The sequence below is a fragment of the Beta vulgaris genome, chromosome 4 (genome assembly GCF_026745355.1).
Source record: "Beta vulgaris subsp. vulgaris cultivar EL10 chromosome 4, EL10.2, whole genome shotgun sequence".
NCBI lineage: Eukaryota > Viridiplantae > Streptophyta > Magnoliopsida > Caryophyllales > Amaranthaceae > Beta > Beta vulgaris.
The window spans coordinates 1,279,956-1,295,029 of record NC_079205.1 but is presented as its reverse complement, the minus strand read 5'-3'; the positions used below and the strand labels follow the sequence as shown (position 1 = coordinate 1,295,029).

Here is a 15,074-nt window from a genome sequence, read left to right as displayed (position 1 = left end):
TTTAACTCAATTCAATTGACTTTCGTTCTATCTTTTCCTGAATTGATTATGCTACCACTTTTTCATTTTCAGTTCTATCTTTTCCTACTACTACAACTATTATTATTATTATTATTATTATAGATATTATTATAATTATTATTATACCACAACCCCTGGATACCAAATAACACGGGCTTTGCCTCAACAACTAATGGCTCCTAACAGTCCTCCACAATCTGTGCTGCACCCAACAAACGCCTTCACATCCATCCCTTTAATCATCCGTCCAACCGATGCACCACTGCCCCGTGTCTAGATTGAACTTAACAAAGCCCTCCCAAAGTGGTGTTCAGCAATGTTGAGTGGCTAATCTCGCAGACGCCTCATGCTTATATTCCACATGAAGTTCCGCCACGAGTTTATGCACGTAAGCCTTGTTTGATGTATGTGGATCACAAAGTTCCCCCTCAAACAACCACCTATTTCTTGCTTTCCAAATAGCCCAGTCAATCGTCATCAAAATCCCATGTTCCATTCGATGGAGTTGCTCTAGACATGCCAATGTCAAGTTCCCAAAGTTGTCATACACCCATGCCCTTGTTTTCCCTATCCCAAAAAAATTCCAAATAAGCCTCGTAATAATATAGTTCACAAGCAATACAGTTGTGTTTCATCCTCCACTTTACAAAGGTTACACAGTGGGTATTAGGGGTGTGCATTATCAGATTCGGGATCCAACATTTTGGATCGTCAAAAAAGCTATCCAAATATGATCCGAAAATTTCAGATATCCAAAACTTTCAGGTTAGATCAGACATTCGATCCAAATATTCGAATTTGATCCGGTGAATTGTTTTTATTTCTTTAAATTTCAATTAAACTTACCAAGTGACATATACCTGCTGCTGCCTTATGAATATTTGTTGCCTTGGATATGTTACTTCCTCATACCAAGGACCCTTGGGTCCAATGGTATCGCTTCCTATCTCCCACATGAAAGACCAAGGTTCCAATCTTGGTGGAAGCAAATTTCAATATTGTTGGGGAGGGGGGGGGGGGTTGGGGCTTGGTTGGGCTTCTAGGTGAGTGGCCCTGTGCGAGGGCGGCCCAAAGGTAATTCTTCTTACCCGGGTCCCCAAATGGGGGCCCAAAAAAAAAATGTTACTTCCTCATTAGTCATTATTTGCTTTTCAATGCACATGAAATAAGAGTAAACTAGTATTTGGGCTCGGGTGTTGCCCCGGGTCGGTATTGTGTTTCTGAACTTAATATTTTTCCATTCCCAATAAAATATATTAAGGAAAACTCAACATTTAAAAGATAGAAATATAATAATGTGAACAATTAAAGCATGATTAAAAGTTGGTTGAGATGGTCATTGTGTCATGTTATAATAGCAAGAGGTCACAGCTTCAAATAAATCTTGTTGCAAGCTAATTTTATTTTTGTTAATCGACATAACTTAAACTATTCATTGTATTCAAAAAGTAGTATATTCTCTTCTTAACATTGAACTTGAATATTTTCCTAATTGACGTTGAGGTGGTGGAGTAGTGGTATCGCTTCCCATCTGTTATCCCTGAGGTATAGGGATCAAACCTCATAGGGCCCATTTGAGTAATTTCCCATATACCTCTCTCAAGTGAGTCCCCTTCATCTTACCCCAAAAAAAACCTAATTCTAAATTAAAATTAAATGGTCTCTTATAAGACCGACTCTTTCTTCACATAGGTCACAATTATTTTGTTTCTATCTCTTTGCTTTCTTTAATTCCATAGTCTCCATCAACATCTTACTTACATATTATAGATTCGTACATATTCATTCCAAGCCAATGACTCTTTTCCAATGACATCTCATGTCCCTAGGAGGCATTCCGTGGCGTCCGTAGCTCGGGCCTTGAGAAAGTCCGAAAGCGTGTATTATAACCTTCAATTTTGGTTGTTTTTGGGACATTTTTGGACTTCTCCCGGCCTGGTCATGTTTTCTCCCGAAACGTTCCTAGAAAAGCCGACGTGACTTGTAACGTTGCGCGGGTACTTGGCACCATTTGCTTTGCCTCGAAAAACCTCTGAACACCCCCATGTGTTCATTTCTCGTGAAACCCAAAATTGTCTCAAAATGAACATAAAGACATCCACATACTTGTTTCAAGCCACATGACTCATTTCTAATAACTTTCGAGGTCCCTAGGAGCATCCCGTGGCGTTCGGAGCTCGGACCCCGAGAAAGTCCGAAAGCGTGTATTATAACCTTCGATTTGGCTGTTTTTGGGACATTTTTCGGCCTTTTCAAGCTTGGTCATATTTTCACCCGAAACGTTTCTAGAAAGGCCGACGTGACTTGTAACGTTGCACGAGTGCTTAGCACCATTTGTGTTGCCTCGAAAAGTCTCTAAACTCCCCATTTGTTCATTTCTCGTGAAACCCACAATTGCCTCGAAATGAACGTAAAGGCATCCACATATTTGTTCCAAGCCACATGAATCCTTTCCAATGACCTCCCATGTCGCTAGGAGGCATCCTGTGGCTTTTGTAGTTCGGGGCCTCGAGAAAGTCATAAAATGTGTATTATAACCTTTAATTTTGGCTGTTTTCGAAAACTTTTTGGAATTCTACGGGCCTGGTCACATTTTCTCCCGAAACGTTCCTAGGAAGGCCGATGAGACTTGTAGCGTTGCGCGGGTGCTTGGCACCATTTGTATTTTACTCGAAAAGCTTCTAAACACCCCCATTTGTTTATATCTCGTGAAACCCAAAATTGTCTGGAAATGAACGTAAAGGCATCCACATATTCGTTTCAAGACACACGACTCTTTTTCAATGACCTCCCATGTCCCTAGGAGGCATCGCGTGGCGTTCGGAGCTCGGATCCCGGGAAAGTCCGAAAGCGTGTATTATAAACTTCAATTTTGGTTGTTTTTAGGACATTTGTTGGACTTCTCCGGGCCTGGTCATATTTTCTCCCGTAACATTCCTAGAAGTGCCGACGTTACTTGTAACGTTGCGCGGATGATTGGCACCAATTGCATTGCCTCGAAAAGCCTCTGAACACCCCATTTGTTCATTTCTCGTGAAACCCAAAATTGTCTCGAAATGAAAATAAAGCCATCCACATATTCGTTCCAAGCCACATGACTCCTTTCCAATGACCTCCGAGGTCCCTAGGAGGCATCCCGTGGCGTTCGGAGCTTGGGTCCAAGGAAAGTCCGAAAGCGTGTATTATAACCTTCAATTTTGGTTGTTTTTCGGACATTTTGGGCTTCTTCGGGCTTGGTCATATTTTCTCCCGTAACATTCCTAGAAGTGCCGACATGACTTGCAACGTTGCGCTGGTCCTTGGCACAATTTGGATTGCCTCGAAAAGCCTCTAAGGCTCTAACACCCCATTTGTTCATTTCTCGTGAAACCCATATTGCCTCGAAAAGAACGGAAAGACATCCACATATTCGTTCCAAGCCACATGACTCATTTTTAATGACCTACCATATCCTTAGGAGGCATCACGTGGCGTTCTGAGCTCGGACCCCGGGGAAGTCCGAAAGCGTGTATTATAACCTTCAATTTTGGCTGTTTTGGGACATTTTTCGACTTTTTCGGGCCTGGTCATATTTTCTCCCGAAACGTTCCTAGGAAGGCGACGTGACTTATAACGTTGCGCGGGTGCTTGGCACCATTTGTGTTGCCTTGAAAAGCCTTGAAAACCCCTTCATTTCTTGTGAAATTTAAATTTGCCTCGAAATGAACATATATGTATCCATATATTCGTTTCAAGCCACATGAATCCTTTCCAATGACTTCCCATGGCCCTAGGAGGCATCCCGTGGCATTCAAAGCTCGGACCCTGAGAGAGTCTGAATGCTTGTATTATAACTATTGTTGCATAGAAATATGTTGTAGGATTAAATAATATTTGTTGCACATAAATCTGTTATAGTTTTGTTTATTACGGACAAAAGATGTATATAATACGGCATAGACTATAGAGTTAGCCAGGAGATTTTTAGTTGGAAAAATATCATTTTGTGACTAAAGATCATTGAGGCAGGAAACTCGCTAGTCTTTTCAAAGAAATTTTGTCCTATGGAGTTTCAAAAATGGAAAACATGATCTTCATGAGAGTTTCCATGCTAAATAGATTTTTAGATTTTTTTAATGTTTATTAATTTACACATCCTTACTTCCACTTTTGTAGTTCTATAAGTGAGGTTTTATTTTTTCATAATGCAAAGCGATGGCCTCTGGGTTTATTTTTACCAGGAGGGTTGATTCTCTGGTGGCTTCTTATTGTATCACTTCCTCCGTTCCATAATAAGTGAAACACTTCTCTCTTTTATGTGAGAGCTTTTTTAGAGAGTGTTTCACTTATTATGAAACGGAGGAAGTATGTCTTTTCCTAAATGGTAATTTAAATTTTTATTGTGGACACTTTAAAGGATGATTAAAAGTTGGTTGAGATGGTAATTTTGTCATGCTGTAATAGCAAGAGGTCACGTGCTGAAATCTTACTGCAAGCTAATTTTACTTTTGTTAGTAGACATGACTTACATTGCGAGATGCGCACAAGAAAGTGAGAATGATAAAAAAAAAAAAAGCCAGAAAGAGTATCTCAAAAATTTCTAAACCGAAAAGATGGAAATGTGTCGATTTTTTTTTCTTAAAGTCGGGTTTAATTCAATTTCACCATTCATCAACAAGATTCATTTTCTCTTATTCATCGCTCAAACAAGTGAAACCTTTACTGTTTATATTGATTGAACAATTATCAATTTTCAGCACATTCCATTAATAGCTAAATCAGAAATATCACCAACCATTAGTATTTTGACACTTTCTAAATTCTAACCCTAAAGAAACAAAGTCTCAAATTTTTTCCTATGATGCTCATTGGGCATGTGTGTGATAGATTGAAGTTGTGAACATATTGATGATGCCTGATTATTATTATGTTTATTGATCTCCTACTAAAGTAATCAATCGACGATAATGATCTCTTTTTTTAAGGTGTTGTCTAGCAAATGTCGAAAGATCCTTCATATATTAGTTATCACATTGTCGAACCTCTCATAATTAGATGTCACCTGATCTTTAATAATATGCTTTTTATTTATTTATTTTGGTATTAAAAGAGTAGCTAAGCACAGTAATGTAAACGAAATTCAATTTCGACTCTTATAGATAAAGGATTTTGGATTGAAAGATGGATCTATTTCCATATAATCTCGATATTGGATAAGGAATCGAAAAGGAAAGGAGTTGAAGGAATTACCAGAATTCTTTGAATTTTGTGAAGTAGAGGGGAAAATGAATCTCAATCGAACCCCCCCCCCCTCTCTCTAGCTTTCAAACAACTTTCCTTCACAAATACTCTCTTCGTCTCTCAAAGCATTGTTTATTTCTTTTGGCCACATAGTTTTGTGGAACAATAATATTATATTCAGAAAAGAGAAAATTAAGAGTATATGATGGGAGATAAGGTAATACTACTTCCTCCATTCTTTTTTAATTGCACCGTTTTTCTTGTTTGGAAGTTTCATATCAATTGCAACGTTTCTTTGTTTGGTAATTTCTCTCTATCTCTTTCTCATCACATGAATCCCACCTTTTATCTATTTCTGCTTTCTCCTCTTCGCATGGCTTTCTTGAAAGATATCTCAAGAGCTAATGTTGCATTAATAATAGAATGGAGGAAATACTTAGGCTTTGTTTGACAACACATTTAAGTCACCTTAAATGAGTAGGTGCTAAAAGTTTTAGTCACCTAAATTAAATAGTCGTGTTTGAGATAAGAGTTTAAATAAAATTTAAGCTCAAAAATTGACTGAAATTGAGTTGCTATCAAATATAGCATCTCAATTTAAGGTGCTGAAATTTTCAGCTACCTTATCAATTCAGCTCCTTTCAGGCTTCAGCTACCTTATCAGTTTCAGCTCCATTTCAGCTTATGTTCCCAAACATAACTTAATCACTTGAGATGGTAGATTTAATAGACAAAAGAAATGAAAAATCTAATTACAATTTGCAAGAGTAAAATAATACTTTAAGCGAGAGGAACTGAGGGAGTACCAACCAAACATACTGAATTTGCCACATTACCAATAATCTACCACACACACAACAGATTTGTAAAGAAGGATACAGAATTAAATTTGTTTCAACCATTTTCGTTGGGCAGGACCATCACCAATTCGCAAGTTCCAAGCAATAATTGGCCCAAATCGTTAAGCCAAATCCTGAAAAAAAGGACTGTTGCCCATTTACTAAATCTCCTAGAGACCTCGTGAACAAGGCCTAAATTTTGTGGTCCTAACAATTCTTCATGGTTAGGCCTTTGTATTATTATCTAGCTACCCAAAAAAAAATGTTGCCGGTTTGTTAAAACCCTTAGTACTAGTAGTATATTAATTAATTCTTTGTTTTCTAAAGGTGCAATATTTTGATTTTCGTATTACGGATTTTTCACCAGGTATCCTTGAAGTTTCTTAATATTCATCTGGTACACTCGCGTTTTCTAAAATTCATCAGGTATCCTTGAGGTCTGGTAAAAATTCCTGAAATACCCCCTGCCGTTAAATTTTCGTCAACTTCGTTAGGTTTTCGTCTAAATCATTCATATTAACCCAAATTAACTCTAATTAATCCTAAAACCCTAACTAACCATAGCCCTGATCCAACCCTCTCCCCCTCCTACCCCCTAGCAGCCCCGAGTCGATTTCCCCTCCCCCCACCACCGTCGAATTTCGCTCCCCTCCCCCCTACGCAGCCCTCGTCGAGTTTCGCCCCTGTCGTTGCACGATATACACAAGACCATAACCAGAAGGTTAAGGAAATTCGATGGTGTGGGGGAGGGGGGAGAGCGAAATTCGACGAGGGCTGCGCGGGGGTGGGGGAGGGGTTGCGTGGCGGGTGGGGGGTGGGGGTGGCGCTGCGCGGGGGTGGGGGTGGTGGGAGGGTTAGGATTAATTAAGTTTCTTTAGGGTCATATTTAACGAAAAGTTAATGGTAGGTTGACTTCTGATGATTTTTCAAAACCACAGGGGTACCTGGTGAATTTTGGAAAACGCGAGGATACCGAGTGAATATTAAGAAACCTCAAGGGTATCTGGTCAAAAAACCGATTTATAAAATAAAAACTTTTCGTAAATTACATTAAGATATTATTAACAAACATGTAAGTCAAAATGTTGCATCTTTTAAATCTACTATGGTATTGTACTAGTAGTTCCGACGTTATCACAACATATTCAGACAAAATGAGGAACAGTACCTTAACATGCTAAGGTATTGTAGTAGTTCCAACGTTATCACGCAAATTCAGACAAAAAATCCAACCAAATGAAGAGAGGATAGGATAAGTGGTAGGGGAAAAGAAAGAGCAATCTAAGGATACTCTTGATTCTTGAGGGCACAAAAAGAGGTCCTACAAAAATGTAGAACAAAATGAACATTTAATCACATTGCGCAAATATTAATTTGTTGTTTCCAATTTTTATGACAGGCCATTATCATTCTTACTCAAACATCAAGGAAAAAAACAAGAGAATTTGTCTTGAAATGAGGTAAATTTAATACCCAATTAAGAGAGAAATACAAACTTCTTAAATTTCTCTGTTTTTATTCATTTGCTTAATTGTTTTCCCTCTACATTACTTAGTGATGCAAACTCAGCCACGTTCAGTAAAACTTCCCTATTAAAACTCTCAAATTTAGATGCATGTTGAAGATAAAGAGTGAATACAAGGGATGTGGAGTTCATTGAACATCAGGTGTGTGAGTAAGATAAATGATGTTGTTTGTCAACCAAAGAAACTCTCCAAGCAAAGAAGTCTAAACCCATATGAAGAAGTTAAGCATGAGCATGAAGTTCAATTTGGTAGTGAAATTATGAAGAGCATAATCAATTACAAGGAACCTTCCCCTCCGAGCAGCTTCAAAGGTATCCTACGCGTCTAAACAATAGAATATCTTTTAAAAAGTATGTTCGTCTAATTAGTATTGACAACTAATAGCGGATAGATATCCTACTACATAACCTTAATGAGTAGGGCTATATCGACATTACACTCTCTATTAGAATATTAGTTGCCTAACTGCTAGACAATTCGTTATACGTATACACGACGTATAAGATTTTGCATGTGTTCTTCAAGTGTATGTCATTTCCTAGACCCATCAAGATATGTCTTTATAGTTCAAAAGTGATGGTAATTTATAACTGCATAAATGTGAACCTTTTCAAGTCCTAGTTCAAGCTTCATTGTCATTGTTTAAGAGCACTACCTTCACCTCTTCAATACCAACATTTTGAAGTTAAGCTTTCAGTTTTTTTTTTATCATAGAGAAATATGAGACTAAACTTTGTAAATGCAGAAATTAATACAGGAGAGCCATCAAGGAAAGTCATAGAAAAGATCCTTCAATGTGCTTTACCAAACACAAAATCATCAAAAATTCTGAAGATCAAAAGGGTTTTCAGAGTGAAGAACTCACCTGAAGTGGTTGACAACTTTGAGAAGTATAGGGATATGGTGAAGCAGAAAGCTAAGAAAACAGAATACAGACAACCGAGGAGCGTGGTTGACGGGAACGAGCTCTTATGTTTTTATGTCACTACCATGACTTGCCATGGAGGACAAATAGAGCTTTTCTCAACACCTTGTGAACATTCTGATTGCAATTTATGCCAGACGATTAGCTCTAGTTTCGACACGAAATACACAAAAAGGTTTGGGATTCAACTATGTATGAGCAGTGAGGCTTTAAGTAAGAGTATTACAGCAGTTTCAAAGGGAAAGAACACTAAAAGGGTAGTAATAATTTGCAGGATCATAGCAGGGAGAATAAGAGCAATCAAAGATAGAACAAGTGAAGATGATTATGATTCAGTTAGGAATTTTGCAGGGTTTTGTTTCAATTCTGAGCATTTGATTGTAAAAAATCCTAATGCTGTACTTCCTTGCTTTTTTGTAGTATTGAGCTAAGTTAGAAGTACTCTCTTCATAAAATAAAATGTCTTGTAAAGATAACATTACGCCGAGCCCGACCAGCCCGTAAATTCGGGGTCGGGACGATTTTCATTGTCTTGTATAAAACCCAGACATGACATCAAAAAAACAGAACTTTTTGGATTCCTTCTGAAGCTGTTATATACATTGTTTTACAATGAAGAATTTAGGAGTAGAATTACATTTGTAAAAGAATTAATACAAATTACATCTAACAACAGCCATCCTTTTTCAGTAACAAAAGCAAATGAATATTCAGAACTAACATGAGTTATACATTAATGCTATTTTACCTTACTGCCATGCACAAGCTGTAACCAAAACTCGGTTCATCCATCCGAGGTAAAGAGCTCCATTTCTCTCTTCAAGTCCATAACTCCTACTGTACTTCTGCAATAAAGTCCTGATGGTACCATTTACGAGTGGGCTCAGAGGATATGGGTTAAAACCAGCCATTAGAAACCGGGATTTCCACTTCCCGTGCAGCTCATGCCGTTCTATTCTCTCAGCGCCTTCACATGCTATAATGTTAACAACCTCCTTAGCTAAACAATGCTGCTCCACATTGATCCTCTCCTTGTGATCTGTAGGGAGTGTAACATTGATTGACTCGAAAATGGCAGAATAATAATCCAGTGTCTCGAGAAAACGAGGAAAAAATGGAGCTGTATTTGTGTTCAATTCATACTCAACGAGGGTTACCACCTTGGGTGACCAGCTCTTAACGAGCCTCAATAACGTGTCTCGGTGATTCTCAGGTCCCACACTCTCATCTGGTATATGGTGCAATCTGAAAGGAAAATTTACGGCTAATGCTTCTTCGGGTCGCAGTACAAAGTTCTCAAGCTTAACCTCAGTCCCACACCTGAGGGCTGCAGCTTGGAACTCGAATGGTAGGTTGCAAGCCTTTGCAAGCTTAGACAGTCTTTCCCCTACAATGTTAAGTCCTCCTCCACGAGCATACTCAGATGTGGAATCGTCGATGCCTGTTATACGAACTTGTGGGGGCCCACCCGGCCGGGCAGCCAAAGCTTGGATAAGACTAACCCATTGACTCCCTTGAGCAATCTGAAAATCAATTATGTGAATGCGGTCCTCGTTTTTCAGGGCATCGGCAATTGCCCCGTTAGCTGACATATACCCAAACTTGAAATACGGACAGACTTCATAGAGCAACTGCATATGTGAGAGGAGTTCACCACTTGTAGGTTCGTTACAATTCAGGGTTTTGTAAATGGAAATTCCTGAAGAAGAAAATCTTGCAATTAACCCTTCTAACATGTAGGCTCCCAACCTTTGAATTGGTTCACCAGAAACTGAAACCATATGTTGTAGCTCAGAAATCAACCACTCAGCTGTCAGCAAGTCATCATCAGATACTGCTTTTGCGCACGCAATTAGCACCTCCTTAAGTTCCCCTCTCTTTATCATTTCCACCAAACGTTGCCAATTCTCGGTTTCAAAGCTACCTGAAGTGGTTCCCATCATGACGTTCTCGAGCTCTCTGAGCTGATTCCTTAGATTATCAATATCATGTGAGTCACTTGAAGAATATTCGGGATCAATAAGTGAAACTGTGCTCCCGTTACCAGAGATGCTTTCTGTCGATGGAGATCCACAAAAGTTATCGGCACCAATTAACAACGAAGAATCAAAAGTGCAAGAAAACCCTTGAGTATTTCTTGGATTCTGCATTTCCTGCACCAACCTTGGTTCAGATCTTGGAAGAAGCACAATGCAATGAAGAGGTGATCAACTGTTCAGCAACTAAAACTTGCCTTTTGTTAATGAAGAATTTTTCGTCTGAGCCTTAATTAATTTCTGAACTAATTCCGAGTTAATTTCTGCACAGAGGCAATGAAATGGCCATTGCATATCAGTTGGACATCAAAATATTACTGAGAAGTTAGAATCAGATACAACAAACTGGAAAGCAAGTGTTTTGGTGATGATTTATACATGATTCATTTTGCAACTTACTTAATACAGGAGAAAATTAGGTTCATCATTCAATTATATGGAAAAAACTGAAATGGGAAAAAAAATCACTTAATCCTGTGAAATCTTCAAACATTCTAATTGAAAAAAAAATGCAATAACCACAGGACAATAAGCAGTTGAATGTTCATCTTGTAAAGTACAATTAAAGAGCAAGAAGAAAGCATCTTTCTTATCTAAACTTATTGAAAATTTGATATCAAACCAAATCAAAGTCAAGATCCAAACAAAAAAGCTCATACAATCTGAAATCCCATTATCCCAACTACTTCTGAAACACCAAAGTAAATTAGAGCAAAATTCAGCATGAAATTTCAATTAACAAACAACTAACACAATCCAAGAACCCTTTTACAATTAACCTAAACCCATTTCTTGGTACTCCCAAATACACAAAAAAAAGGCAAAAAATCAGAGAATAATTTATTCAATCTCTATAAACTCAAAACTACATGAAAACCAAGAAAATTCAGTAGCTTCTGCAGAAAATTATTTGGTATGTGTCTTTGAACAGTTGAACCAACATCAACTACCCATATCCATAAAAAAAATCAGCATGAAATTACCAAAAGTTCATACCACTACAAAATTCACAACTATCTCATGCTATTGCAGAACTATAAATCTAACCCTTTTCAATTAACAGATGAAAGATTTAAACTTTCTTTTGTGGTGAAAGCAAAGATTTAAACTTTGGTGAAAATAAAGAACACCCACATCAAATGAAAGCTAATTATGTACAAAAGATGGTTTTTGAGTTAATACTAACCTGATTTCTTGGGTTCAATTAGAAGCTTTTCCCTTTAGAACTTTAAAAGTCTCTGATATGGCAAGTTTATGTCCAAAAGAAGCATGAGGTCTCTCTCTGTATTTATTCACCTGAAGGTCAATTTCCTTCTGGGTTACTCGGTGGGATTGATAGATTCTAATTTTGAACCTTTTATAAAAGAATTGCATCAATTGACCTGGTTGTTCCACTAAATTGCTTTTTCTGCCACAGTAATTACATCAACATCAATGATGAGGTAAGCAGTAAGCACTAAGCTAGCATTCCTTTAAAAAAGAAATAGGTAATCACGGCTATGTTTAGTTCACCTGAAATTTTCTGATCTGAACTTATCTGATCTGATTTGATCTGAACTGATCTGATAACAAGATCTTATCTTTTAGATTTTTCTCAATATATAAGAAAAAATATAGTCATGTGGAGTCTTGTTTGATTCGTCTCAATGAGTACTTTATTAATATTCAATTATTATAAATTTTAATAATATATATGAAAGATATAGTGATTTTTAAATATAAGCATGATCTGAACTGATCTGATCTGAACTTATTTTTTCTGATCTGATTTGATATGATCTGATTAGATCTGAAATAAGCAAAAATAAGGTGAACTGAACATAGCCTAAGCAAGTACTTCAAAGGATGATTAAGGATCATCTATAATCACTAAGCAAGTAATCATTAATCATATGGATTAGATTTAGCTAGATAGAAAATAAGAGGAATGGAGGATTGTTTCATGTGTACCACACATAATTGAGGTTTGTAGAACTTACCTAAAGTATTGCATGTCTCAATTAAAAAAAAAATTAGCCAAATAATTATGTTTATTCTCTACTATGTATACAAAAACTCAAAAAGTATACTTTTTAAGTGGTAGATAGACAAGTTTTTGATTACTCCCTCCCGTCTCTATTAGTTTATAAATGCAAATTTTAAAAATATTAATATTCAAATATTTTCGGGCGTGTTCAGCACAAACTTTTTAAGTAGCTTTTAGTGTCTTGACTAGGTCAAAACACTAATTAAGAAAAATAGTAGTGTTTGGCAAGGTAGTAGTGTAAGTAGTTTTTAGTGTTACAAGTAGTGTTTTAGTAGTGTTTGTGAAAAGCTACAATTTGTAGCTTTTGGGATAGCTTTAGTAGTGCATAAATTATATATTAAAGTTTTGTTTGAGTTTTTGATTAATTATTTGTAAACAGTTACTTTGACAGCTTCTTTTACTGAACATCAATATCTTATGCCGCTACTTGGACAGCTAATAGCTACACACCAACCACTAACAGCTACCAGGCTACCAGCACGGCTAAAAGCTACTACTACAGCTATTGTTGCCGAACACACCCTTCATTAGTAGCATGAAAAAGGTAAAGTATAATTATCTATACAAATATATTAAAAGACATTAAATGAATGGTGCCACGTGACACTTTCTCAAACTTCTAATACACATATTTATAATCTCAATCAAAAATATTAATAATATGTAGTTACTAGGATTCAAACACATGACCTTTGAAATGATATGTGAGAGTTTAACCAATAATTCATTACAATATCAATGCTTTACGTTTCAAAGTAAAACATAGTAAAGTCTTATAATTGTATGTAATTATAAAAACATGTGCACAAGCTTTTTGATATTTAACCCTTTTTTAAAGTAAATACATTCTCTTACCCAAATTTCATTGAAATTGTTATTTTTATCCCGAGTTTCTTAGAAGGTTTTTTAAAACAATTCATCATGTCATGGCATCCATTTTTCAATTTTGCACTGTACAAAATATCACGAAAAACTAATAGAATCAATTACGAAATTTATGAATAATAATATACGTCCTCCGTTTAGAAATAGTTGCACCATTTCTAACTTTCACGCATGTCAATGTATGATTTCAACCATTAATATCTTTAATTATCAATAAACAAAAATTATAAAAAGTTTATTTAAAAAAAAATTTACATCAAAACAAATCTAACAAGACCCCACAGGCCACATGACTATGTTTTTCCTAAAATATACATCACCAAAGGGAATCTAAGTGTAAGATGTGAATAGTACACAAAATAGAAATGGTGCAACTATTTCTAAACGGAGGAAGTATTTGACAATTATAAATTATCTTTGACATCGTCCAAGCTAAAATACTAGTTATAAAGAAAAGGATGGATTATATGAAAAATGGAGCTTATCATAACAAAGCTGCTAATGGTAGCCCATAACCAACAATGAAAAATTCAGTAAAAAAAAATGAAAAATTAGTGTTTCGTATATGTAGTAAGTACATCCGTAACTCTGCAGGACAAGTATTAGCAGCCGAAACGTATCATTTTGGTCAAACTTCAGCTCTTGTAGCTGAGGCACGGGGATTGCGTAATGGTCTTATTTTGGCACAAAATCTCAATATCCAGAACATTTATGTTGAATGAGACAATCAGGTGGTGATTCACATTCTTCAAGGTCGATATTCATGTCCATGGAGCATTAACACTCTCATCAATGACATTCGGTTGAAAATTAGTCAAATGACTATTTGCTCTATAGATCACATTTTTCGCGAAGCCAACTGCACAGCAGACTATTTACTTCCTTGAGAGACAGGTGCCCTAACTTCTCCTTTTGTACCAAAAAAAAAAAGTATTTTGTCTAATATGATATAATATGTCAATATTCTCATGTATCTCTTGTTATCCTTGTATATTTATTGTTTAGTTAGTTACTTTAATTATTTTCTGCCAACGTTTTCTTGACTTAGAATGCATTTTGTTTAACTTACTTTACAAATAATTAAGAAAAAAATTATTCAAATCATGTCAAATAATTATGAATTAGCTTACAAATATGTCGGTAAGGACACTAAGTTCATATAAATAACTTTATTATGACTTAAATCAATAGTAAACTACATATATGGAGTTGTAGAAAACACATATATTTATGATAGGAAGTACACATTTTAATGGGTTGGTAACAATTGGTCAAATAATGAGTTCTTTTTTGAGGTTTCTAAGAAACGAGTAAACATGTAAGTGGTCAATAAGGATGGATTTATGCATAACATGGTCCACTTTCCAAAGCAATAAAAGATACTCCTAGTTGTATGATTTGATGCATATGATTATTATGATATGCTTCTTTTGCCGACTACAATTGAAAAATCCAAGTGGATTAGAATATTATATATTGAATAAGACGTAGTATAAACTTTGTCTTACTTAATTATCTTTTAACACGTGAACAATACTAGTAATTTTCTTGATTAAATTTGAACACGTTTACTATTCTTGCTTACTTATTTTGACA

At 36.2% G+C, this 15,074-nt stretch overlaps 2 protein-coding genes across 3 annotated transcripts; one reads left to right on the top strand and one right to left on the bottom strand.

Moving 5' to 3' along the window:
* The first annotated feature begins 7,654 nt into the window (after window positions 1-7,654).
* Window positions 7,655-8,963, top strand: LOC104891823 (hypothetical protein). Its single transcript, XM_010677580.3, has 2 exons — window positions 7,655-7,917; window positions 8,352-8,963. Exons 1-2 carry the CDS (start codon window positions 7,725-7,727, stop codon window positions 8,960-8,962), a joined length of 804 nt encoding a protein of 267 aa, XP_010675882.1. The 5' UTR covers window positions 7,655-7,724; the 3' UTR covers window position 8,963.
* Window positions 8,964-9,081: 118 nt separating this feature from the next.
* LOC104891820 (scarecrow-like protein 21) lies at window positions 9,082-11,912 on the bottom strand. Of its 2 annotated transcripts, XM_010677578.2 has the most exons (3): window positions 11,754-11,912; window positions 10,765-10,830; window positions 9,082-10,684 (listed from the first exon to the last, which is right to left on the bottom strand). In XM_010677578.2, exon 3 carries the CDS (start codon window positions 10,679-10,681, stop codon window positions 9,281-9,283), a length of 1,401 nt encoding a protein of 466 aa, XP_010675880.1. In that variant the 5' UTR covers window positions 10,682-10,684; window positions 10,765-10,830; window positions 11,754-11,912; the 3' UTR covers window positions 9,082-9,280. The 2 variants fall into 2 exon arrangements, with proteins under 2 accessions (XP_010675880.1, XP_010675879.1); XM_010677577.2 differs by having other exon boundaries at window positions 9,082-10,830.
* Between the last annotated feature and the right edge of the window lie 3,162 nt (window positions 11,913-15,074).